The 27,818-nt window shown below is 35.1% G+C and overlaps 1 protein-coding gene and 1 pseudogene across 2 annotated transcripts in view; both read left to right on the top strand.

The window, feature by feature from the left end:
• SMC6 (structural maintenance of chromosomes 6) overlaps positions 1–27,818 on the top strand; it is a 77,066-nt gene that overhangs the window by 44,298 nt on the left and 4,950 nt on the right. For both annotated transcript variants that reach the window (XM_068564600.1, XM_068564599.1), the window contains 8 exons: positions 3,317–3,452; positions 8,119–8,199; positions 9,306–9,476; positions 14,887–15,024; positions 16,018–16,163; positions 19,564–19,689; positions 22,641–22,746; positions 26,565–26,717. In XM_068564600.1, coding sequence (XP_068420701.1) covers positions 3,317–3,452; positions 8,119–8,199; positions 9,306–9,476; positions 14,887–15,024; positions 16,018–16,163; positions 19,564–19,689; positions 22,641–22,746; positions 26,565–26,717 — 1,057 coding nt within the window. The remainder of the gene's footprint in view (positions 1–3,316; positions 3,453–8,118; positions 8,200–9,305; positions 9,477–14,886; positions 15,025–16,017; positions 16,164–19,563; positions 19,690–22,640; positions 22,747–26,564; positions 26,718–27,818) is intronic.
• LOC137777540 (ubiquitin-like modifier-activating enzyme 5 pseudogene) lies at positions 4,711–6,308 on the top strand (annotated as a pseudogene).

Here is a 27,818-nt window from a genome sequence, read left to right as displayed (position 1 = left end):
GGTCTTAAAAGATCATTTATCTGGATGTAGGATTCTAGATTGACGGTTATTTTCCATCATGACTTTGATGACAGTATTCTGGGCTTGACGAGCTGGTCTGCACATTGATTATTACCTGTCTGCAAGGAGGTAAGGAGCTTAACTCAGAATGTAAATTAGCTACATCACTATACCACTGTTTAGTTTTGCTGATTTTTCTCAGCAAGAGTACAAGTGTGGTGGGTATACATTCTGGCTCAAGGTCCTTGCTGTGTCTCTGCTTGGAACTTTGAGTTGCACTGTTCTAGAAGAAAAATCAGTCGGCACTGTTAGATCAAATGCTTAGGGAGGTAGAGCTGCTAGAGGAGACGCAGTGAGAAGCCAAACAAAAAACTAAAGGTACTTAATAAGATTCAAACGCGTGCAAAAAGAATTTTTGGTACGAAAAAGCATGATTTTCCCAACTGAACTGTCAGTTGATGAATTGATAAGGTGGAGCTGAATTAATGACCTAGAAGACCTCAAGCAGAAGAACATAGAACTTAGGTAAAAGCACTATCTAAGAAAACTAAGTAAAAGTGAAAGTATTCTAAATGGCTTTTATATATAGGGGGAAATGAGGTTTTTTTAAAATAGATATCTGATTTTCAAATTATATTAGTTATTTTTGTATGATTATGAGAGCAGCATAAAGCAAAATAACCATAGTGAATATTGGAAAGTTTAGTAAAATTTCTTTTTTAGCAACAGAAAACTGTTGAATGACCTGCAACTTGTTATTACAGCACTCAACACACATTTTAAATTGACACTGAATCTTTGTGATAGGATAGATGAAAATTCATCAATGTCTGAACGTACCTGTATAAAAGTGACCTGTAAAGTGATAAATTTTTGTCCGCTGTGCCATGACACTTAAATCAGGCCCTTCTAATTCTTAACTGGGTAAGACTAAATTATATAGTACTCAAACAAACATGAATGCAAATGTATAGGCAATATCATGGTAGTGTTACTGTGTGTAATTCATGCTTTTTCTTTCAACAAAAAACGCCTTGTGCATTTGTGTTCCACATCTTTAAAAAAAAGTATGACATTCTTGGAAAAGGTAGTAAGTGTATCAGCAGCAAATCAGGATCCCTGATTCTAGCATTTTAGTAGTAATGGTTTAAGACTTACTTATGAAGTTAATAATTGGCTTCATTTTTAGCTAAAATATTTGCATCAATGTGTAGTGGACAGAGCTTTTGTTTAAAAAGCCAGATGAACATTGTTTTTTTAAAAATTGTTTCTCACCTTGATAAACTTTATTGATTGAAAATGTACTAAGTTATCATGATACTTAAATGATATTTGTGTCGTCTGTTTTGACCTGAACCAGTATGATAGTTGTCTGATATTTGGAAATTTAAAAAAATTCACTGGTGTTTTTTAATTACGGAAAATATAAATTGGAAAACAAAAGTAGCTCATAATTCCATCTCTCCACAGTCCCTGTTGACATTTTAAAAATGATTAAAAGTAATATAGGCATATGGTGAGAAAATTCAAACAGTACAGAAATGTATGCAATGAAAAGTGAAGCCCTTTGCCCCCGCTTAGGTATAATGTTTTCAAGGTTCATCCATTTGTGCTGTGTATAAGTGTGCATATGGTTTCTGTGTCTTGCTTTTTGTCTCTCAATATTACATCTTGGAGATGGTTCCATATCAGGACACTTAGAGCTGCCCCTTGGTATGGCTGTTCCATAATCCACCTGACCAGTTCCTGTTGATGGACATACATGTTATCTGCAGTTTTCTCCTACTGTAGCAGTGCTGCAGTGAGAACACACATGTGTATCTTGGAATACTTCTGAAAGTATGTGCATCGATTAAATTCTAAATGGTGAAAATGCTGAGTCAAAGGATATGTGAATTTAAAAATTTTTTAATAGCTGTTGCCAAATGACTGTCATTGTTTTATTAACATACAATTTATGGCCTGATTTTAAATATTTAATAACATTAAACAATTACTAATATTTTCCATACTTAATAATATTAAATGAGCCTTAATATTTATTAAAATAATATTTAAATTTTATTTTATTATTATATAAGTTGATCATTTAATAGCAATTGCCAAATGACTACAGAACAATTGATTCCCTAATCCCCTCTCACACTATGAGTATATGAAGTATGCTTTTCTATACCCTCATCAACTCAGCACTGGCAGATTCCTGTTGATGAAAGATGGCTCTGAAAAAGTTTTTGCATCTGGCTCCATTTTTACCAGAAATACCACACTTACTCTCCTCTTTTTCTCATTTTCTCATTTGTTTATCATTCATTCAGCTAACATCATTGATTTTTGTTTTTAATTTTGAGACTTCCACAAGGTAGCACGTTTCTAATAGTTCATCAAATTTAAGATGCTCTATTATTTTATATACCAGTAAAAAAGAAAAGTATTGATAGTTGAACCATGGACTGGAAGATGATTTCAGAATTCAGAGATGTTAAAATGTGGGAAAATGTGCATCTTAGTGAAATCTGGCATACACTCTTTATCAGAGAAAAGTTGTTCTTAATTGCACAGGTGGTTCTCTTCCACCAGGCACAGAGTTTTAGAAGAGAGAGTCAGTGAGACAGGAAAAGATCACTTCTGAAGACAGTTGCCTCTGCTGGCATAGAGACCCTTTATGGCTTTGGCATCTGCTGACCTTATCCTCCACCTCTTTTCATTGTCCTCTCCTTCCCTTTCACTCCCCACACATTCATAGCATGTATTCACCAGAGAAAATGTTGAGCTGACCTTCAGTTTTACTGACCTTCAGTCTTACTTGTTTTTCACCTCTTTGTGCCTTTGTGTATTTCTTTCCATCTTCTCCTCTAGGTGGTCCATCTGGTGAAAACTTCAGAGAACACAAGTCAGTTGGCACTTCTCCCAGACTTACTCTTAGGTTCCCGTCGTATTGTGGACATATAGTGCAGTGTCCTGTTCACATTTCAATGTTATGGTTTATTTCCTGATGTTTTGCCTTTTTGTTTGATTCTTTTATGCCTTAATTTTTTTTCTGCCTCTGCCTATCACTGTGCACAATGCCTACCACAGATAAATCATAAATACTTACTAATGAAGTAAGTAAAATTTAATTCCAGTTTAGAAGATGTTTTTTGAAATCTCTGTATTTTCATGTTATGAATTACTTGGTAGGAATAGAGAACTGGTTTAACTGCATAGGTTTTGCAAAAAAGCTATTACAAATAGGGCTTTCTTTGTAAAGATCTAAATATTTGTAATATTCAGAAGTAAATTTAAAGTATTTTTTTACCCTCTCTTCTCTGTTAAGTGACTTGGAGAATGAGGTTGAAAATAAGAAAGCCCAGATAGCAAATCTTCAGCAACATTTGTCTGCCCTTGAAAAGGATATTAAACACAATGAAGAACTTCTTAGAAGGTGCCAACTACATTACAAAGAGTTAAAGGTAAAAAAAAACATCATTTTGTTTTCTCAGCTTAATCATTTCCAAGTTATTTTTAAGGTCTTAACATTCATTTAGTTAGACGAATAGTTCTCAAATATTTTGGCTCAAGCCCCTTTACAATCTTAAAAGAGCTTTTGCTTGTGTGGGTTTTATCTATCAGTATTCATATTATTAAAAATTAAAGCAAAATTTAAGAATATTTATTAATTCATTTAAAAATAATAAGTCCATTATATGTTAACATAAATAACATTTTTATGAAAAATAACTCTTTTCCAAAACCAAAAAGATTTATAAAAAGATTGACGTTTTTTATATTGTTTTAAATCTCTAACATCTGGCTTAATAAAATTCACCTGAACTGTCATATCAGCTTCTGTAATCAGTCTGTTGCAATATTACACATCATAGTTATAAACCTCCTGTACACCTGTAAGAAATTGATAGTAAAATTGGTCTTAAAAAAAATAATGCCGGGCTTCCCTGGTGGCGCAGGGGTTAAGAATCCGCCTGCCAACGCAGGGGACACGGGTTCGAGCCCTGGTCCGGGAAGATCCCACGTGCCACAGAGCGGCTAAGCCCGTGCGCCACAACTACTGAGCCTGTGCTCTAGAGCCCGCGAACCACAGCTACTGACCCCGGGTGCCACAACTACTGAAGCCTGCGCGCCTAGAGCCCGTGCTCTGCAACAGGAGAAGCCACCACAATGAGAAGCCAGAGCACAGCAACGAAGACCCAACTCAGCCAAAAATAAATAAAATAAATTAAAAAAAAACGACCCCCCCCCCGCCAGGTGCCGCTGCTGGGCAGCACTGGCCCACGACTTGGGCTGTGTCAGGAAATGCCAGAAGGGCCTCGTGTGTTTAGATTTAAAATTTTCAGTCAGCCTCAGAGTTGGAGGCCTCAATTCTAAAGAAAGCAAAACCACTGTAGTCACTACGGGTAAATACAAACGCCGAAGCCTCCTCCGCCTCCAAATTTAATGCACCGGCAGGCGGAAGACCTATAGGGTCCGGTTCAGAAAAGGGCCCGTCAGGACCTCGAGCCCAGGAATAAAAGATCCTGGGGATTCTCCTGGCCGCCCGGTTGGAAAGGCAACATCGTAGGCCGCCCGGTTGGAAAGGCAACATCGTAGGCCGCCGGCTCTGGACCCCGATGACCCGGGCCCTGCTTCAGCCCGGGCGAAGAGGGAAACTGAAAGGGCTGTTTTTTCCTTGAGGGGGAACGATGACTGCAACGCACCGGAAACGGCGCGCTGAGAGGCCCGCGGGAGCGACGGAGACGCCGCCTGATGGCATTGAAACGAATGGGAATTGTAAGTGACTATGAGAAAATCCGTACTTTTGCTGTAGCAATAGTAGGTGTTGGTGGAGTTGGCAGTGTGACTGCTGAAATGCTGACAAGATGTGGCATTGGTAAGTTGCTGCTCTTTGACTATGACAAGGTGGAACTGACCAATATGAATAGACTTTTCTTCCAACCTCATCAAGCAGGATTAAGTAAAGTTCAAGCAGCAGAACATACTTTGAGGAACATTAATCCTGATGTTCTTTTTGAAGTACACAACTACAATATAACCACAGTAGAAAACTTTGAACGTTTCATGAATAGAATAAGTAATGGTGGGTTAGAAGGAGGAAAACCTGTTGACCTAGTTCTTAGCTGTGTGGACAATTTTGAAGCTCGAATGACAACAAATACAGCTTGTAATGAGCTTGGACAAACATGGATGGAGTCTGGGGTCAGTGAAAATGCAGTTTCAGGGCATATACAGCTCATAATTCCTGGAGAATCTGCTTGTTTTGCGTGTGCTCCACCAATTGTAGTTGCTGCAAATATTGATGAGAAGACTCTGAAACGAGAAGGTGTTTGTGCAGCCAGTCTTCCTACCACTATGGGAGTGGTTGCTGGGATCTTGGTACAAAATGTGTTAAAGTTTCTGTTAAATTTTGGTACTGTTAGTTTTTACCTTGGATACAATGCAATGCAGGATCTTTTCCCTACTATGTCCATGAAGCCAAATCCTCAGTGTGATGACAGAAATTGTAGGAAGCAACAGGAAGAATATAAGAAAAAGGTAGCAGCACTGCCCACACAGGAGGTTGTTCAAGAAGAGGAAGAGATAATACATGACGACAATGAGTGGGGTACTGAGTTGGTACCTGAGGTTTACAGAAGAGGAACTGAAAAATTCTTCAGGTCCAATTCCTGACTTACCTGAAGGAATTACAGTGGCATATACAGTTCCCCAAAAGCAAGAAGATTCTGTACCTGAAGTAACAGTGGAAGATTCTGGTGAAAGCTTGGAAGACCTCATGGCCAAGATGAAGAACATGTAAATAATGGACTGGCCTGTATTTTATTTCCTGTGTCTAAACCTGTTCCCTAGCAATTAAAAAGAAAATCATTTAAAACTGAGAAAACTTAGGGCAACATCAGTTGATGTATAATCTTCACTGAATTGTTATACTGTTTAAAAATACTGTGACTATTGCTTGTTACTCTCCCCCCCACAACTAAATCAGAAACTCTCCTAAAACTTATGTTTCATTCTAGTAAGAAAACTTCAAAGGATTATTGCAGGCAGTTATAAATCTTATTTAAAACTTAGCCATTGAACTGTTTTGGCCTTTTGGGAGGGGTGGGAAGAAAGGACCAATTTGATTTGCCTGAGGCCATGGACAACAGAATAGTGTGTGGTCAAGTATAGGGAAAGGACAAGAGGTACAACCTATTGATTAGAGCCAGCAGGCATCTACTCATTGTGTTTGGAATTCCTCTCTACAGGAAAACTGCCCACTACTACTAACTTGAGCAACAATGAATTTCAAATAGTAAACCTATAAAATAAAAACATCCTTTCAAGTGTTTCCTGATGAAACACAAGCTGAAATACAGTCATTGGAAAAGTTTGTAAACCTCTGAATTATATATTCAAAACAAGACAGAGTCAAATAAGAGGAAGCTTTCTTCATGGATAGACAGATAAAGATATTTTCAGGATGTACAAATTATATTTCTGCACTGATTAAGAAAAAGCATATCATCTGTGGAACATATATCTGAGTCAGTGTGCTTTATTGAGGAGCAAAAGATAAATTTAGGCTAAGATCATCTAAATTATACCCATCATATGGGCTACCTTCTAATACTTTATTTTATTTAAATTTGATTCCGTGGGTAGTTAGATATTGGCAAAGGTTTGTCCTGGATAACAGACAATAAAAGAGGTCAAAATTGCCTCTGCAACGATTGACATGTATTTCTTCACAGGGAAGAGTATCATTTTCCCTGATCGTGACCACTAAATCGTAATTTGATAAACTGGTTTTCTCTGGATTTTGCATACAAATAATGAAGGCTTAGAGGACCTTGTTTGAAATAAATTCCTAATGGTTTGGAGAGTAATAAAGACACATGCATGTGTAACCATTATCTGTAGGCTGGTACTATGCTAGTCTCCTATTTTGATGACTTTTTTTGCTGTGAAAAGATATAAATGTCTAAATTCTATCTCTAGGAGGAAAATGTCATTAAAAAATTAAAAGTGCATTTCCCACTTGTAAAGTAAAATTCTAAAAATAATTTCAGAAAGCCCCAAATATCAAATATGTTTAATATATTAGCTTTGAGATTTTAGCATACTGCGATTCTTATGTTTAGAGTGATGCCAGGAAAGTATGGGGATAGTTTCTCTAGCCCTGAAACATATTTACGTTGCCTTAGGAGGTCATTTGTTGTTGTTTAAAATTTTAGTGTAGTCATCTGTAAAATAACTTTTCTAGTTCCTAGAGATGCTTTGAATTTCAAAAAAGAAATGCAGTCTTTCTAAGTCCCATTCCTTTGGTATACTAATTTGGTACCTCTGGTACACTAATTTGGTACCTCTGGTACACTAATTTGGTAATGCTTTACTTATAAGTTTATATAGTTTGATAAATAGCTAGAACCTACTATCCTTTTTTTTAAAAATTTTTATTGGAGTATAGTTGATTTACAATATGTGTTAGTTTCAGGTGTACACAAATTGAAACAGTTATACATATATATATTAGAACCTGCTATCTTCTAAAGACCTTTTTTCTGTTCTTAATTTGGCACTGTACCCTGCTGGTGTCTTATACTGTACCAAATCTTATCTAATTTTTTTGTCTTATATCTTCCATTAAAGTTATTATTTTAGCAGAAAAAAAAAAAGCTTTTAAATAAATAAATAAATAAATAAATAAATAATAATGCCTTAGTGTTTTTATGAAAATAGTGTTGACTTCATGGACCCTCTGAAAGAGTCTCAGAGACACCCAGGAGATAGTGGGATTGGACTTTAAGAACCACTGGAGTAATCTTTCCATAACTTGAGACTGGATGTTTCAGGAAAGTACTTTCTCTGTGGACTCAACACTGTCATCATTTTAAATGCTAAGGTGGAGTACTTATATCTGCTTTGCATGACAGTGGATTAGCAATAATGGTGATCAAGGCAGGCTTTATACATACTTTTCTTTGGTTCATTTAATACTAATGTGTCTCTTTCATTAACTATGGAACCCTTCTGTAACATAAAGCAGAGTAGAACTTTGTTGATTAATACATCCTTCCCCAGGGTTTTTGTTTTTATTTTTCATTTATTTCTATTTACTAAAATCTAAATACTTTTTTTCAAAAGATGAAAATAAGAAAAAGTATTTCTGAAATTCGGGAACTTGAGAATATAGAAGAACATCAGTCTGTAGATATTGCAACCTTGGTAAGATTCTTTTCCTCAATTTAAATGTAATGTTAAAGGACAAATCTGTCATTTAAGTTAAGAGTATCTACTCTCAGCTTTATAAAAGAATCCTTTTTTGAGGCTACTTTTTATGATTACTATGTCCATTTACAAATAAGGTAGAAACTACCTGGTGTATGGCCTTCAAGTTCCTTAATATTTTGTATATGTAACTTGCATACATTGTAATTGGTTTTGTCTTCTTCTGTCAATACATGAAATAAAACTTTATCAAAGCTTATTATGTAAATAGTTCCCTTTCAAACCAAACTACCTAGCATAGTTTTTTTCAGAATTAATCAGTATCAATATTAGTGATATCTTTTAGTCAGTTGAAGTTGGTCTCTTTGCATTATTTTTTTTTCCAAGTTAATGGTTTTAGTTCACCGCATATTTGTTACTCTATTTTAATTTCTCTTAGACATCTTTTTATGACATTCAGCTTAGCTCCCTGGGTTACCATAAGTAGTGAATTAGATAGATTGCAGAGTCTTGTTAAATGAATCAGTATTTACTAGTTGTCTACCCTCTACCAGGCATCATGTTAAATGCTGAGGGACACAACAGTGAACAAAACAGATCAAGTCCCTGCACCGATGGAGCTTTACTCTAATAAGAATTTGTCTTCATTTTTTATTAGTAATCTGGTTTTCCACTTAGTGTTTTTCTGCTTTCATTACTTTTATTGATAGACTAAATTTCTTAAAGGTATGGACTGTGTCTTGTTTATTTTTGTTTACTCAGCGTCTAACACATTGTCTGGCATAAGATATATATGTATATACATTATATTTTGAAAGAAAAAGTGAGTAGATAGAATAAAAGTTACCCCTTTTGATTATGACCTCAAGCACAATATAGTTTGTCTTCTAAATGTAATCCTTTTATATTTTTGAACCTATTTCTTCTACCTCCTAATTTACCATTAAGAGTATGAAAATATCATAATTTGTTATTTGTATTTGTCTTTAATCTGATTTACTTGTAGCCTATAGTTTCTCCTCTTCTAGAATTGTTTGTACTGTTTTTCTATTTGATTACTTAAGTGTTTTAATTAATTCTATATGCTCTGTAAATGTCGCCAGGAAGACGAAGCTCAAGAAAATAAAATCAAAATGAAAATGGTTGAGAAAAATATGGAACAACAAAAAGAAAATATGGAACATTTTAAAAGTCTGAAAATAGAAGCAGAAAACAAGTATGATGCAATTAAACAGAAAATTAATCAGCTATCAGAGCTAGCAGATCCACTTAAGGTATGTATTATTGTTACTCTACTATATATATTTTTTATGTTTCAGTTTTATATACGTGCTATACTGGCTAGATATTACCTCAACAGAATTCATGGCTAAATGTAAATATAACTGTATAAAACCGGGCTGTAAACCAACTTTTCATCATTAGATCAATTAGAATTAGACACTCTGCTCACACCTTTAAGGAGAATAAATTGCCAAATTTCTGACCCCCCAGAAGATTACAGCTTTTGTTACCTTTTTATTTTGTGAGATTTTTTCTTCTTTTAGAACTACAGGCAGGACATCTAATCTGTCTATACTGTTTCTGTGCTTACCTGTTCTCTTGTCCCACTTTTCCTCAATAGCTGAAGAATTAGTTGATATAAAAGCCAACTTGAAATAAAATGCTACCCAATTCCCATTTATTAACATATCTGCATTATATTCCAGCTAGAATTCAATTAGCTTTTTTTTTTTTTTTTTAAAGCACATACTTTTTGGAACCAAAGTAGGGAAATAAAGTTATTTAACAATTAAATTCTGTAAATTTCACCATGTTTAATAGCTTTGTTGTCAAGTAGCTTATTATCATTCTCATTTTTATGAATAGCTCAATTATTCTCGAAACCTCAAATTTTATTTATAAGACATTGAGAACAATTAATAGTATGTTTTAAGAGGAGAAAGGTTTATTGATGATATAACCCCCTTTTTTTGCAGGAAAATTACCCCTTTGAATCAAAATGTATTTAGATATTTTAAAAATTGAAAAGAATTTGCATGCATATGAACTTTACTGTAATTGTCTCCATTGACAATTTTAGAAAACATAATTTATTAAAGGAAGTTAGAGGAGGAGCTGAGCAGAAACAGCTTTTCTCTGTTTGCGGTGGCCTCTCTACAGCTGCTTTCCATAGAGCTGTGATTCCTGCCTGCTGTTGTAATGCAAGGTGGTTTACTTTTTTTCTATTTGAGATAAGAATAAAAAATGGGAAAATAGACTGATAAATTACTGATTAAGAAGAATATAAAATTTTAATAATAAAGTTGTGAGGAAGGAAAAAGTATTAAGGATACTGTTGAAAATGACAAATAGTAGTTACTACAGGAAATTAGAATTAAAAACACAAAAAGTCCAAGATAAAAAAGAAGACAAAATTAGTTTTTAAAAGAAAATAGAATAAGAAGAAATGAAATAAGTATGAAAATTGTCAGGAATAGGAGAGAGAGAATTCAAAACTCAGAAATTAGAGCAGTGAAGTTAAAACAAAGATGAGATAAAAGAAACTTTTAAATGGGTGAAGGATTGAGCAGGGAAACTTAAAATGATAAAGTATGCTAAAACAATATAGGAAAAGAAACAATTCTCACCCAAATTGTCCCAGATAGCTTAAAATTAAAAACAAAAAATGAAGGATAAGCTGTGTTCTGTTCTTTTAGGGACGTGTAGGCTAACGCAACTCCTGGAATTGGGAGTCCGTAGATAAGTTCAAGAGCAGAACATATGGGCAGAAGGCAGTATGAATTCTTGGTCTTAAGTTCCTTGCCTTGGTTGCAAATAAGTGAAAGCTAGATGAGTCCTTCAGTAAACCTGCATGCAGTCAGCCAGTAGCCAAGAGGGTTTTGCTTTGCAATATGACATCCCAATAGCCATCAGTAACAACAGAACCAAGAATATTTGGCTAACAAAAGAATTTAATTCCTCCGAAACTGTCTTTGTGATATATTAGCAGCTTCTAAATATAATCTGTTTGCTATCAGGATGTTTGTTCATTTTATGTCAGAGGAGTGGTAAGGAGTGGAATACTCTGTTCAAATATGTGGTCCTTGTAATCTTGGCATAAGATTTCAATATTTTTCTCCCTTTGAACAGTTTATTTTGATTTACACTGCAAACAATGCTTTAGTCACAAATTAAATTTTTTGTACAGGGAGCATGACCTACGTCAAGAATGATGGTCTGCATTTTGGAGTAGGAGGGCCTCTCAGTTTCTGATAGGGATAATGAGTGTTTACTTGGATTGAGGCTGACTGTGCTTTTGAAAATTCCAAGATCTAATGATCTATAGCTTTTTAAAACCTCATAATTGATGTAGAGTTATATGAAGCAAGTGGCTATAATACATACTGTAGCAATTTATCCAATGTTGTCGGGTAACTAAAATTGGTTATTTAGACATCAAAGAGAATAAAATTTTTCAATGATTCTGTCCCTTCTAGCATCTCAGCCTATTTTTTTAAAGGCTGAACTTTTTAGGGCTACATCAGAATTAATTTTAGATCTAATCCGACCTAGTCCTCACCCCAAAACCAGGATGAGTGTCACTAACTGGCCTTTAATATCTCTAAGTCTCTGTTTCACCATCAACAAAATGAAATTAAAAGAAATACTCTCTTGGTTTCTTTTTAGTTTTAAATTTGATGATACCTATGATATAAATTTATTAAATATATAAGGACAAGTCAAAAGCCATGATGAACATGGAGAAAAGAACATTAAATTCTTTTCATCCTATTTTATAAGTCACATCTTTCCCTTTCTAAAGTTGCTAGGAGAAAAGATTAAGCAGCACAAATCTGCCCTGATATAATTGACCCCTTTGGCTCTAGAAAGCTGATTTGGTTCCCTAAAGCAAACGTGGACATATTTATTTTGAAAGTTTCTACCAAAAATGATTAGAAAGTTTAGTGTTCAACCATTCTGTTTTATAAACTATTCCAATTTCTAACTGTAGTATCTCCTACTATGTAAATGGCACCCATTTTCTTTTATTCTCCTCAAAGTAAAGGAACAGAGTATCTCCATACTCCATATAACAATGTTTTTATTTTTAATAGAACTCTGCTATAAAAGCTGTATATTATTAAGTGTCTACCTTGGGTGATAGTTATTTTTAGCAGTACGATCAAGATGCAGTAAATTGTATTCTTAGGTCAGCAAATAGCCTACATCTATTCTTTTATATGAGGTAAATACTTGCAATTTTTAGATATTTCACGTGTTCTTTTTCTTTTCGGGATATCTCCAAATATTCTGTCTTCCTTGATGCTGTTGTTTTGGTTTGTGTTCGTTTCTTTTTCCTTATAACTGTGATTCTTGAGGCTGAACATGATCATCGTAGTATGTGTGTCCAGTGCTACGCTCAAAAAGCAAACTGACTAAAATTTAATTGGGTGGTTATTAAATCAAGAGCCATTTTAAAAATTGAGATTCAGGGATTCTCAACCTACTAAAACAGAATCTCCAAAGGTGGAGTTTGGAAATCTGTTTATTTTTTAAAACATCCAAATTAATGATAAAGAAGTCAATCTGTATATCAGTATTTGAGAAAGCTGCTGCAATTGGTGGCTATATATATATATATATATATATATATATATATATATATATATATATATATATATATATGTCATCTTCTAAATAAAATCTTTTCACCAGGCTATGCCTCCTTTAAAGAAATTTGTTTACTGCGTGTACTCAAATAGAAGGCAGATTCCCATAACAAGGGAAAAATCCAGTAACAAAGGAAAATATATTTTAGTTGCCATTCATATGTGAAACTATTAGGCAAAATAATCAAAATCTGTACTTGACATTCGGTCTACTAATTTAATTATACATGAACACAAAATCACAGGTACAAAGTGATATGTTTAACATTTAGAAACACTGCTTTGTTTCCATTTGCATTTCATGAATTAATTTTTTTAACCTTTCTCATGTGTCTTCTGCGTTGGCATCTTTATCGTGATTAGAGCTGTATTTTGAGTAATTAGAAGAGTTGAGTGATGGATTTTTCCAGAGCTCTTGATCTTCTCTTTCATCTACATTATTTTAAATATAGCACTTATAATAAATCATCTTTTAATTTAAATAGGGTAAAATTTACTCTTTTTTGTGTACACTTAGGAGTTTTGACAAATGCATAAAGTTGTGTACCCAACACCACAATCAAGATACAGAACAGTTCTATCATCCCTCCCCCCTCCCCCCCTCCCAGATTCCCTTACACGGCTCCTTCGTAGCCAAACCTCCCCCGCCCTTAATCTCTGGCAGTCACTGATCTGCTCTTTATCACTATGGTTTTGCCTTGTACATAATATCACGTAAGTGGAATCATAATATGTAACCTTTTGAGTCTGGCTTCTTTCATTTAGCATGGTGTATTTGAGAGTTATTCATGTTATCATTATCTGATCAATAGCTTATTCCTTTTTATTACTGAGTAATAATTCCACTGTATGGAAGTACCACAGCTTGCTTATTCATGCACCTATTAAAGGACATTTGGATGGTTTCAGTTTTGGTGGTTATGAATAAAGCTGCTCTAAACCTTTAAGTGTAGGTTTTTGTATGATAGGGTTTCATTTCTCTTGGTTAAGTACCTAGTACTATAGTAAATGTTGTAGATTTTTAATTCACTTTTCAATTATTCCTTCTATGTAGAAATATTACTGATTTTTGTATTGGCCTAGTATCCAGTGACCTTTCTAAACTCACTTACTAATTTCAAAACTTTTTCTTTGAAATTTCTTTATTCACAGTCATCTCTCTTTTAAATACAATTTGATTCTTCCTGTCCAATCTGTATACTTTTTATTTCCTTTTCTTATTTTAATTGAACCATCCAGGACCTCCAATAAATGTTAAATAGAAGCAATGGGACTGCACGTCCTTGTCTGGTACTTAATCTTAAAAAGAAAGCACTTGTTATTTCATCTTAAAAGTAATGGTTAGCTGTTATTTGTTCTTGTTTGTGTTTCTTCTCTTTATTTCTTTCTTTTGGGATTAGCCAAGTAATTTTTAGTGTTCCTTTTTAAAATGTCCTCTACTAGTTTGTTTAGCTACAATTTTTGTGTTTTTGTTTTTTTCCCAGTGGTTGCTGTGCGTTACAATATGCATCTTTACCTTACAGTTTACTACTGTTTCCCTTTAAAGTGATCTTGGGATAGCTTCTTTACAATTATATTTTGTTCTCAAAATTATGAGGTTACACCTCCAGAAATGATGACCAAATAAGTCAGTGTTAAACTTCTTCACATCTTTTCCTCCTCCACCCCAATTCACCTTTTATTAAAACCAGGTTTCCTCTGTCAGGTACCTCTGTAATATACAACACTTGCATTGTTTTAAGTCTTTTCAGGCTAACGTAGCTTCCCAGGAAACTGCCTTGTTTACCAAAATAAAGTTGAGAACACCATAAGGTATGGAGACTTCAGACAAGAACTTTAATATGATAATGTGACTTTTCAATTTGGGAAACTCCTCATTTCTCTTCAGAAACGTATGGATATGAACTTAATAACACTTGCCTCTTAAAGCAGCATAATCCTGTCCACTTTATTGAGTTGTCAATTAGTTTATGCCTATGCTGATAATTTTTTAAAGCAATCTTTATAGATTATTTTGGTTTTATTTAAACAGGATGAATTGGACCTTGCTGATTCCGAAGTGGATAACCAAAAACGAGGGAAACGGCATTATGAAGACAAGCAAAAAGAACACTTGGTTACTTTAAATAAAAAGAAACGAGAATTAGATATGAAAGAAAAAGAACTAGAGGTTATCCATCTTTTTTTTTAATGTTTTGTTTATACCCTTAGTCATGATTATTAAAATGTGTTTTCCTAATGTCATTTTTTTCCAGACATAGACATGTTGTCTGATGACTATCTGTTTTGTATGAAGTAACAGCTGTTTCAGTGAATCAACAGAGGAAAAGACTGAGGGACTCTCAGAGTGTGGGGACTTCTTAGACCAACATGAAGAGGACTTTAGGCAGCACTGCAGCATCCCCATGTAGTGTCATTGAGTGATTTGGAAAATGGCACTCCCTCCGCTGAAATAGTTCCTTAAATGCCCAGCTTGGCAAGTGCATACAGCTTTATGTCAGAAAAATGCTCCCCTGCCTCTGAGTAACTTGGGTGTAAGCTGGGTTGCAGTTCAGCTCCCACTTACTAGATAACCTTCGTTGACAACTGAAAGCAGCAGCCCTGTTTTTAGAGGAGAGTAAGTTGAGGGCAACCGTGGTTTAACCTAATAAAAGAGATGAATTCCAGCTTTGCTTTTACATGGCTTAGGAAAATGATTTAAACTCTGTAATTCATTTCCCTGCTTGTTTAAAACTTACTGTACTACAAATGTCGTGAATATAAATACTATGTTTAATATTTTACAAACACGAGGGTCTTTGTGTTTTCAGTACTACTTGATGTTCAGAATCCATCCTAAAACACACAAAATGCTGTGTCTGACCTCAGCACCCTGGGTGCCAGACCTTTCATAACTGCTACTTGAAATTTGTTTCACTAGGAAGTTACGGAGCTCTTACAAATTATTAAAGTTGTGTACACCAATGCAGTTTTCTGTTGAAGATTATGACAACTCTGGACCGTATTCTCAATATAAAGCTTAGAACAATAATGACATTAAACGTAATTAAAATACATTTCTTAAACATAAGTTCAGAATTCTATTTTGCATATTTTGGCACAAGTAGTACGGTGAATTGTTATATCAGAGAAGAGTTTTAAAGTTAAACATCTGTTATCTTAGGAGAAAATGTCACAAGCAAGACAAATCTGCCCAGAGCGGATAGAAGTAAAAAAATCAGCATCAATTCTAGACAAAGAAATTAATAGATTAAGACAAAAGATACAGGCAGAACATGCTAGTCATGGAGATCGAGAGGAAATAATGAGGTAAGTGATTGCTCGCTTTTCTACTTTATGATATTATCCATAGATATATAATAGTGAGACAAAAAATAACATTTATATATAAATCTTAAATTTGGGTAAAGTGTTGCTATGGCATATAGTTATAGCTAAACTAGCCTTTCATACCTGTATTATTAATAATAAACTTTCTTCCTTCAGAATTATTACAGAACTCATTACAGAATGACATTTTAACATAATTGCCATTTTTATACCTGTAAGATTCATATAGACATGAGGATATTCAGCTTCAGAAGTAATCAAAGAAATGCAAAGCAAAACAATTAGAAGCCATTTTCATATATATCAAGATGAAAAGAACACATACTTCATGTCAGTGAGATTTCAGTGAAATGGATATTTTCATATTACTTGTGAAAATGGAAGCTCTAGTTTAGTTAGAGCGCGGGTTCTGAAGCAAGAGTACCTCAGTTTGAATTGCAATTCTGTTACCTACTAAACTGACTTTGGAAAGTTATCTAATGGCTCTGAACCTCAAATTTCTCATCTATAAAATGGGTATAATTATAGTACTTACCTTATAGAGTTGTTATGAAGATTAAATGAGATAACCCATAATAAACAATGTATAGGATACATAATATGTTAGATGTTATTGTTATTAGTCTTTCTGAAAAGTTTTAAGGTAGTTTATATGTTAAACGCCTTTAAAAATTTCAATTTGGCCAAGTAATTTTGTTGTTATAATCCAAAATGAAAAAAACAATTTGTACTTTGATGTTTATTGCAGCATTAGTATTTTTTTTTAGTTGAGATATGGTTGATTTACAATATTATATTTCAGGTGTACAACATGGTGATTCAGAATTTTTATAGATTGTAGTCCCTTTATAGTTATAATAAAATATTGGCTATATTCCCTGTGCTGTACAATATATTCCTGTAACTTATTTATTTTATACATAGTAGTTTGTGTAACACTAAAAAATTAGAAATTTTGTATAACTGGATGATAATGATTGAATTACAGTAGAAAATTATAGCTATTAAGCTTTATGAAGACTTTTTCATATTAAAAAATGCAGGGAACAGGAGTGATCTCAATTCTGTTTTCACAAACTTTGGGGGAAAAGGGGAAGAAACAAAACTAGTAACAAGTTTTTCTTTAAAATAGTAATTACACCTTACATGTTTTAAAAATATAATGTGAAAGGGCAGACAATGAATTTTTTCACTTTTATTTTATTTTATTAAATTAATTTATTAAATATGCTTTCATGTTTCTGTATGCAAAGGCAAGATGATATGAGTATGTGTTTTCATCCTTGCAGATACAAAAAGTAGTACACTAAGCTGTTTTAGGTTGCTTTCTTTGATTTAATGATATATTTTGTAGATCTTTCCATATCAGTACATAGGCATTTTCTCATTGTGTTTTTATGTTTCACAGTATTTAATCATCTCCTACTGATGGATAGTTGAGTTTTAACTTGATTTTTTGCTATTATAAATGGTGGTACCCAACAAATAATTTTATACATGCATTATTTTGTATAAATTCGGGTTTTCGGTTTTTGTTTTTTTAATAGGATAAACTCCATTTTGGCAGAGTCCCCTTTCTAGGGATTGTCCTTTTTTTTTCACTCCTATCAGCAATGAGTGCCTGTTTCCCCACAGCCTAAACAATGTGTGATTATCTTAGATTCTTTTTGCTGATACATATATTTCCTAAAAATATATATATATACACCTCAGTGTAATTTTAATTTGCATTTCACTTCTATTAAATGTGGTTAACATCTTTTCATGTCTTAAGAACCGTTTATTTGTATTTCTTTTTCTGTGAATATTTTTGATGTGAGGAATGTATTTTATCTTTTTCCAAACGGCTGTTTAGCCATTTGGAAAGTTATTGGTCCTCTAATTGTTTTCTTAAGAATGGCCATAGGAGTAATATTTTTTGTATTTTTGCAAGTTCAAAACTATTTGTGTCTAGCTTTTGAGTTTGAAAGATAAGAGTTTAGCCTGGTATAAAAGCCTCGTTCTCCTGAGTATCTGTGTATCATGATGCTCATCTGTTAAGTTCTGTAACTTATCCAGAATGTCAAATTCTGTGATCCTTTCCTTGGTATACACAGTGCTTTTTTTAAAAATATATAGATTTAAGTCTTACTTCTTAAAAGTTTTCTGGCATTTTACTTTTAAGTATTTTCTGTTCTGTTGTCTAGTGTTCTTTTTAGAGGTCTTCAGTTGTACATATGTTGCATGTATTTTTTCTTCTCTAGCTATTTTGTCTGACCATTTTATCTGGGTTTTTTTTCCTGTTTTGTGTGTTTTTCTCATTTCTCATCTCTTTGTCTGTTGATGTTTTCTGTGTTGTCTGTTTGTTCCTATGCATCATCTCATTTTGTCTCATGTCTTTGCTTTTTTGCTTTTTGTCTACACTCCCTTGCCCCACCTTGGGTTCTGCAAGTTCATGCTTCTCCTCCTCTTGTCTGTTTGTAACCTGTTGTTGTTTACCTATCTGTTAGCTTTGAATTCTTTGATTTATCTTTTCCTGCAGTTCTTTCATTTCTGCTTTGAGGTATTCCTTCCTGGTAGCACTTGTGTCTTGTTTTGTTTTCTTTTGTTTTAATTTATCGTGTTCAATTACAGTTTTAATCTGCTTTGTGATGACATTGTTGTAATAAGTTTTCTTTGTCTGTAGAGAGAGTTTGGCTGCTCTTTCCCAGCGCTTTTTTTCCCCCCATAAGTATCTTTGTATGTGTGCTTTGTTTGTGCTTTTTTTGTTATTCGTTTTTTAATTGGTTGGATTTTCTGGGACTGGACATTTGAAGGAAGATGGGGGACGGATCACTGAGAGCCTTGGCCAGGGTTCGCCCTTCCTCCTTTGTCAGGATCTTTCTCTCCCTCACTACAGCAATGAGCTGTTGCCTCCACAGTAGCACCCTGAGAAGCTGTGTCTTCCCGGCCTCTTTGACCTTGTCTTGTTCAGGCTGGGGCTGGGGGGATCCTAATGCCCAACCTGTGTTCTTCTGTTCCTGCACTGGCATCTGTCACTAAGGGGAACATTTCTTGCCTTCTGGTGTGATCCCTTCCTTGCTAGAAGATCTGTATTTGCTGGTATTCTCTTACGATCAGCCACTCTGGGCCCCACTTGGGCACTTTCTTCACTTATTTTCTCTGCCTTCTCTAGGGCTTGCACTTTGTTTCTGCCCAGCCCTGCTAACAGCTCTCCCCAGTCAGGGCTGCATGCTCGCATTCTGGCAGTGTATTTGTCTGGAGATTTATGAAACCTGCTACTGCTGGGCCCTCTCAGCACTCCCTGCACTCCCTGTTCTTCCTATTAAATATATTTGAGATTTTACTTTATGTTTCATTGAATGGCATTTATTTACTTAACATTTTTTTCATAAAATAGGCAATATCAAGAAGCAAGAGAAACCTATCTTGACCTGGATAACAAAGTAAGGACTTTAAAAAGGTTTATTAAATTACTGGAAGAAATAATGACCCATAGATATAAAACATATCAACAATTTAGAAGGTAAGTGCATTAAAAAATATTACCACATATTGTACATTTTTGTTTTTCTTTGTTTTCACATTCTCCCTTATAAATAATAAAATTAAATTAAAAGAACTTGCATGATTTAATCAGAAAAGAAATGGTGGTATTGCTTGGGATCCTGGATTTGAAGGGACTTTTATAGTCAGCTTTTTAAACTTAAACTGCATTAGATATGCTTTACTGGATAACTCATAGATGGCTGTTCAGTGTATGCTTAAATGGGTCATTTGGAAGCTCACTGGTTCTGTTAACAGACTGTTTCACTCTTGCATGTTCTTAAGGCATACGAGTTTTGATGGGACATGTTAAGGCAGTTTCTCAGTTGATTACCATGATCTACTAGAATGGTGTAGCTCCTTGGATGCAGAATCTATGTTTTGTTTGCTGCTGTATCCCCAGTACCTACTACTGTGCCTGAAATATAGTAGAAACTTGATATATATTGGTTGAATGAGTGAGTACAGGATCAGCAAAACTGGATGTCATTAATATACTCAGAAATGTGCAGATTGACAGAGATAAGTTAACCTCAGCTAAAATCACAAACCACAGAAATAAAGGACAGTTTATAGGGTAGGGTTGCCCTTTGATATGCTTGGATCCAAGGCAGCCCTAGTCCTTCCGCCTAACGTCTGTTTTCCCCATGGCATTCCCTCAGTAACACGCGTTTTAACTGTACTTATACCAAGAACTATAATCTTAAGACTGTAGAAATTTTTTTTTAATTTAGCTCTAGTACGTATGGGGAAATTCAAGTAAAGCCATAATGAGAAACAGGCTTTGCATGTTGGACCATATTCCTTAACTAAACTATAGCTTAGTTTTTGAAATGTGTATTTCAGTTTTATATGCATGTTATTAGGACTTGACTTAAAGAGTTTTTAATTTTATCCTTTTGAGGCTGCCTTGCAGTTTTGTTAGGTGGGACCAGAGCAGGCTTTGGTGAAGGACTGATTTTTTTCCTACCTGTGAAGCTGTGTTCTTCTGGGTCCTCTACTGATACGTTGTGAGGTTATTCCACTCGTGCCTTTGGGAATATGAACTATTCCTGGCTCTGGGTGACCTCGGGGGTTGTTTCTGCTTCTGTTGGGTGTTTCTCTCACCAGCCTCGGGCAGTATCCTCACACTGACACTGATGAGGAGGGTACTCAGCCTGAGGCTCTCCCACCCGCCTCTGTGGTCCTCTAGAGCTCGCTCTGTGCTGCCCTCTTTCCCACACTCCGCTTCGTGAACCGGAGGTGCCTTGGCCACCCCAGACTCCTAAACAGGAAGACTTCTGGACTCTGCTTGGGTTTCCACTCCCCTTTACTCTCAACATGAAAGTCATTTGGGGCATTCACGGGGCTCAATTTGTTTGTTTCCCATCTTTCAGAGATTGTTTTGACTGGAACTGAATGCGATGTCTGATGTCCAGAGTCCAGAAACTCTTGTTTCATAGACTTTGTCCAGTTTTCTAGTTGTTTCACGCAGAAGAGTAAACCTAATGCCTATTACTGTGTCTTTTCCAGAAGCAGTAGGGTTCGTTTTCATATTGTTATTCAGAAAATTTTAGAATATTTTCTGTAAAGGTATTGGTCTTATTTAGTTTATTATCTTGATATGTTTCTTCACCACTGACATGTTTTATATTGTTTATCCAATCTTGGGAGGACAATAAAAATGGTCAAATTTTTAAAATTGTTTGTCTCTTTACACTGGAGAACCTTGCCATTTTATGAGGACAGTCTCTTTTAGTCATCCCATGAGTGGAAGCAATTGAAGAATACATATCAGTATTGAAAGAAAGAAAAGTTAACGGAAAATTCTGAAAACCAGCTAGCAATAGTTGTGGCAGCAAAAGAAAACTCAGACTATCAGTATTTTCTAATGTGGAGATTTAATACAGTTTAGGAAGGGAATCGGGAGGGAATAGAATAAAACGATAGTTATTCTGAAGAAAGGAGCCTTAGACTCATTAAGGAGCAAAGATGCTAAGAAAAATAGCCAGTCACTTGTCACCTAGATCTTATTTTCTCAATACCATTCCCCAGCAAAAGGAATCAAGGCTCCTTTGAGAAATGGCTGATGATACCGGAGCAGAGCAGGGAAGGTATAGATGAGCCTCTTGCTGATGATACCGGAGCAGAGCAGGGAAGGTATAGATGAGCCTCTTGCTATGCCAGAAAGTAAGGAAGTGCCCCCCAAAAATGTGGAGTCATGATAAAAGGACATAGGCAGCTTGAAGGGACTCCATTGGCAAAATCTGGGACAATTTGAAGACCGAAATAAGTAAGAACAGTAATGGATGATAACCCAATGAATAAAATAAGAACCTGTGACTGCATCCTTATAAATAGAAAGGTGGTAAGTAAATAAATGAGGAAGGAGGGAAAGCTCTTCCTTACAGCAGAATGCCATATGACAAATAAGTGAAGTTCACGTTGTGCTAGACAGTGCGTAAGGTATTACAGATACAGCATGATTAAGAGATTGCCTTTGCCCTTTTTGCTACTGTAAAGTTAGGAGGAGACAGGCAAATGAATAGGCAGTTTACCATTATCTTAACACTACTAGAGTTTAATTCTCTCAAGGACAAGATTCATGTCTTCTGTATTAGGGTGATATATAAATTAGTTGAATGATTGATACATTCATATGGACTGGCTGTAATATAATGGGTTTCATTATATGTGGGATGATATCTTTATTCATTTTATCGATGTTTGTTTATTAAAAAAGGAAATGAAGTGGTAAAAATGTGGAGACATGAATGAAATATAAAGACACAGGCAAAAATCATCTAGAATTTTACCTATTAAATGGGCACCAGTGTTAATATCTTGGCATATTTTCATCTGGCCTTATTACATGCTGGTGTGAAGATCATGCTGAATATACAGTTCTGTATCTCTGTAATCTTTTTAATGTGCCCAATTTCTTTCTTCAAGGTGTTTGACTTTACGATGCAAATTGTACTTTGACAACTTACTATCCCAGCGGGCCTATTGTGGAAAAATGAATTTTGACCACAAGAATGAAACTCTTACTATATCCGTAAGTATCTTAACTCATTGCATGTTAGTCATTAGGAGAATTAGCTGCTTCGTTTCTTTTGATGATATTTTGATCTGTTGTCATTGGAAAACAAAATAACTTATTTTGAAGTTAAAGATAGTCTTTGCCAAAGTGTTGAAAATTAAATTGATTTTACTGACTAAAGCCATTACTTTAGCTTTTTTTTTTTTCCCCCAGACAGCCACATTATTTTCTTATGGTGATAATTAGGAATTTTATTTTCAGTGACAAATATTTACCTTCTCTTTTCACTCCACTGGTTCCTTTTTAAAATTCATATAGCATTTTTTTTAACATCTTTATTGGAGTATAATTGCTTTACAATGGTGTGTTAGTTTCTGCTTTATAACAAAGTGAATCAGTTATACATATACATATGTTCCCATATCTCTTCCCTCTTGCATCTCCCTCCCTCCCTCTCCCACCCCTCTAGGTGATCACAAAGCACAGAGCTGATCTCCCTGTGCTACGCGGTTGCTTCCCACTAGCTATCTATTTTACGTTTGGTAGTGTATATATGTCCATGCCACTCTCTCACTTTGTCACATCTTACCCTTCCCCCTCCCCATATCCTCAAGTCCATTCTCTAGTAGGTCTGTGTCTTTATTCCCGTCTTGCCACTAGGTTCTTCATGACCTTTTTTTTTTTTTTTCCTTAGATTCCATATATATGTGTTAGCATACTGTATCTGTTTTTCTCTTTCTGACTTACTTCACTCTGTGTGACAGACTCTAACTGCATCCACCTCACTACAAATAACTCCATTTCGTTTCTTTTTATGGCTGAGTAATATTCCATTGTATATATGTGCCACATCTTCTTTATCCATTCATCCGATGATGGGCATTTAGGTTGCTTCCATGTCCTGGCTATTGTAAATAGAGCTGCAATGAACATTTTGGTACATGACTCTTTTTGAATTATGGTTTTCTCAGGGTGTATGCCCAGTAGTGGGATTGCTGGGTCATGTAGCATTTTAAATTACGTGGGACATTATAGAAAGTCTGTATGCTCTGGCCCCACTATAGGAAGCCAGAAAAGAATTTCTCAAAGAATGTTCGACCCCATGTAATTGTCTTTGTGCTACTTATTTTGGAAGGTATCCCTAGATCTAGCCTCTTTTATATAAACGAAGCCACCACTTTCAAATTTTGGAGTCTGTGTGTCTGGATTCTATCCTAGTCACATGCATTAAAGGAGGAGTGTGGGATATAGCATTAAAAATAGTGTAGTCAGGAGGTCAAAAGCAACTACGCACTCTAAATAATTGGGGCAAACTTCTCAAATATTTGCTTACTATTCTTAGTTGCCATAAATTTTATACTTCCATTTTAATACTTAGAATAAGTAATAATTTGCCATACAGATATGCAACTAAGAACTCATCTAAAAATTTTTAAGAATAATAATCATTGAGAAAAAGAATGACAAGACATTTAAAAATGGTTAAAAGTCATTAATTCGCCAAGTGGTGAATAAGCACATGAAAAAGTGCTCAGTATCGCTAGTCATCAGAGAAATACAAGTTTATACCATAGTAAGTTACTATCCCACTCCTGTTATTGTGACTAAAATGAACAATACCTTGTGTGGGTGAGGTTGTGGACTTAGAACGCTTACACCTTGCTAGTGGGAGTATAATTTGGTAGAACTAATTTAGAAACCTGTCTTGCAGGGTCTATTAAAGCAATTCCACTTTTCAGAACTCTTCAAAAACCAGTAAAACTTATCTACAGTAATTAAAGTCAAAATAGTGGTTACCTTTTAGGGGCTGGTAGTTGACGGGAGAGGACACAGGGAATCTGCTGAGATGCTAGAAATGTCCTGTCTTGATCTGAGTAGTGGTTACCCGGGTGTGTGTGTATATGTGTACGTATATGTCAGAATTATTTGAGCTAAACACTTAAGCTTTGTGTTCTTTACTGTACACAAATTATACTCTAGTAAAAGTGAAAAAAAAGAAGAAAATATTAGGTGTTTGGATAATTTATCCCCAGAGCCATAACTGTTCAAGACAACTGAAACTAGATTTTCTGACAACTATCATCGCTGTTATTCAACAGAATATTATTGCTTTAAGAATCTTCAAGTTTTCTAGTCTTCATTTTACAAATAAGAAAACTGAGGCAGAAGTCCCATGATAGGTTTACTAATAGGCCAGGGATAAAATTTAGATCTCCGTAATTTATCTGGGGCTTCATTCATTAGAATGATACAAGATGCAGTTTGGGAGCCAAAAGACTGCATCCTGTTACTTAGTTCTTACTTTTCTTTTGGGGTGTGTGTGTGTGTGTGTGTGTGTGTGTGTGTGTGTGTGTGTGTGTTTGGTTGGTTTTGTTTGGCTTTTTACTGCTTATGTTGCTTTTGTGTTTGGATTTTCATAGAGAATTCAGACTTCAGATGATAAATATAAAATTTCAGTGTATGTTTAAATTCAGAATTTTTTATAACCCTTAGAAGATTAAAATATAAGTGAATGCTCACTTGAGAACCAAATAATTTTTCAGATAGTGTTTTGGAAAATACGTGAAGCTGTATATCTGTTAAAACACATATGATAAAACTGGTTGGTGCTCTGTTTTTTCACCTTGAGTGCATATATGTATATCTGGAATTCTCTTAAAATGAAATCGAGTTCCTTCGAATGTTACTTATACTGTCTTCTTAGGAAATTATATGAAAATGTTATCTCACTAATTACTTTTATATTGTTCCCATGAACACTTACTAAGAGAAATTTTTAAAAGAGAGTTATGTATTTCAATTGATTGCTGCTGTTATTCTTTGACCAGTGTGAGCCTCTTTAAGTTGGTCCTGTGTCCTTGTGACATTCGGTAATTACTTTGAAAGCAGTTTAACCACTAGATGTCACTAGAATTCAAGTAACAAAAGATTAACTTTGCACTTAAAATGTTTGAGAAAAAGAAATAAAGAAAACGATCCCATTTACAATAGCATCAAAAACAATAAAATACTTAGGAAATTTAACCAAGGAAGTGAAAGATCTATACACTGAAAACTATTAAGACATTGATGAAAGAAATTGAAGAAGACACAAATAAATGGAAAGATAACCCTTGTACATGAATCAGAAGAATTAATATTGTTAAAATGTCCATACTATCCAAAGCTATCTATAGATTCAGTGCAATCCCTATTGAGATTCCAAAGGCGTTGTTCACAAAAAGAAAAAACAATCCTAAAATTTGTATGGAACCACAAAAGACCCCTAATAGCTAAAGCAATCTTGAGAAAAAAGAACAAGCTGGAGGCATCACATTTCCTGGTTTGAAGCTATGTTGCAAAGCTATAGCAATCAAAACAGTATGCTATTGGCATAAAAATAGACACAATTGGTCTACAGTGGGACAGAATAGAGAGCCCAGAAATAAACCCAGGCATATATGGCCAACTAATATTTGACAAAGGAGCCAAGAATATACAATGGGGAAAGGATAGTCTCTGATAAATCGTGTTGGGAAAACTGGATATCTACATGCAAAAAATGAAATTGGACTAACGTTGGTACTTTTATTATTAAGCCTTTGGACTTTGGTATGTTTGATCTGGTTATGGTGAGAAAATGTTTTCAGTTTGATTCTCTCACAATAAAACAGAAACCACGGTTACACAGCTCACTGTTTTACTCTAAAATATTTTGAATAGATGTCATTTCCAAGTCACTAAGTGATTTTTTTTTTACTATAAATTCATCCTTTCTAATGGTAGCCAATCTTTTTTGTAAAGAAATTAATCTGTTTTTTTCCTATACTTTGTTTTTTGTCAACTCATTCAAGGTTCAGCCTGGAGAGGGAAACAAAGCCGCTTTCAATGACATGAGAGCCTTATCTGGCGGTGAACGTTCTTTTTCTACAGTTTGCTTCATTCTTTCTCTGTGGTCCATTGCTGAATCTCCTTTCAGATGCCTGGATGAGTTTGATGTCTACATGGTAGTGTTGACTTTTAAATTCTCTAATTTTTTGTTTGTTTGAAATGTATATTTTGAAAGGAAGCAATTCATTCTTTAGTTTCACCCATAACAGAAAAGATCCTGCTCTGACAGTTTAGTCTGTGATAAGTGACAGAGAAGAACCAAAGAATTCCAGTTCTGTCCCTTGCTAACATACCACACTGGCAGAGACCCTGTCCTGGATTTGCAGCCTTTTCCCCAGTTCGCCTCCATCTTCCGTTTTTACACGTAATTATAAGCAGTTCCCCACGCTTGCTTTCACTGACTCTCGCCACTGTTCTCTCCCTTCCTGCACAGCCACGCTTTTCAAAACAGCAGTGTGTGTAACATGAGGGAGCAAGAACACTGGACTTCGAAGTTAAAAAACTGAAGATTGAGACCCACCTCTGTCACCAGTCACCCAGCTGACTTTGGACAAGATATCTATCCTCTTTGGGCCTCAGTTTCTTCAGCTATAAAATAAGATTATTAACCTTTCCTACCTCGTAGGGTTAGAGCGAGGCTCCAGTGAGGTCCTGTCTGTAATGTGCTCACTGTGGTGCAGGCACATAGTAGGGCCTCCCAAATCAGCTGTTAATCATTCTCTTTACTGCTTCTTGCCTCCTTCTTTACTAAATCCACTGTAACCTGGGTTTCGACTACAATACTCCAGCAAAACTTGTTTAGCAAAAATCATAAGAACTTTAATTTGGTGAAGTATATGGCACCACAGACTGACCTTCCATCTCTTAAACTGTGTCTTCTTACCTCCTCTTTGTTCTCAGTGTGCCAGTCTGCCTCCCCTAATTCGGGTGCCCTTCAATGTTTGAGGTCTTCTTTGTTTTTCATAGTGGTGTTAATTTTCCTGGATATCACGTTCTACCTACCCCTGGCCCACGCACACACAGACACACACAGTCCCACAGCCTGCTGTCTACGTTTGGATCCCTCCCAAAGCTAAGCATCTCATTCTGACATCTCTCTTGTTCTCTGGACCCGTGTGCTCGACTACCTGTGAGACCTCATCTAGTGAACAGCCCACATCTCAAACTCAGCATGTCTGAGTCTGAATTTTTCTACTCCAGGCCTTTCTTTTCCTGAA

The sequence above is a fragment of the Eschrichtius robustus genome, chromosome 15, assembly GCF_028021215.1.
Source record: "Eschrichtius robustus isolate mEscRob2 chromosome 15, mEscRob2.pri, whole genome shotgun sequence".
Classification (NCBI taxonomy): Eukaryota; Metazoa; Chordata; class Mammalia; order Artiodactyla; family Eschrichtiidae; genus Eschrichtius; species Eschrichtius robustus.
The sequence above is the reverse complement of the archived record's forward strand: the minus strand, read 5'-3'. Positions and strand labels throughout refer to the sequence as shown.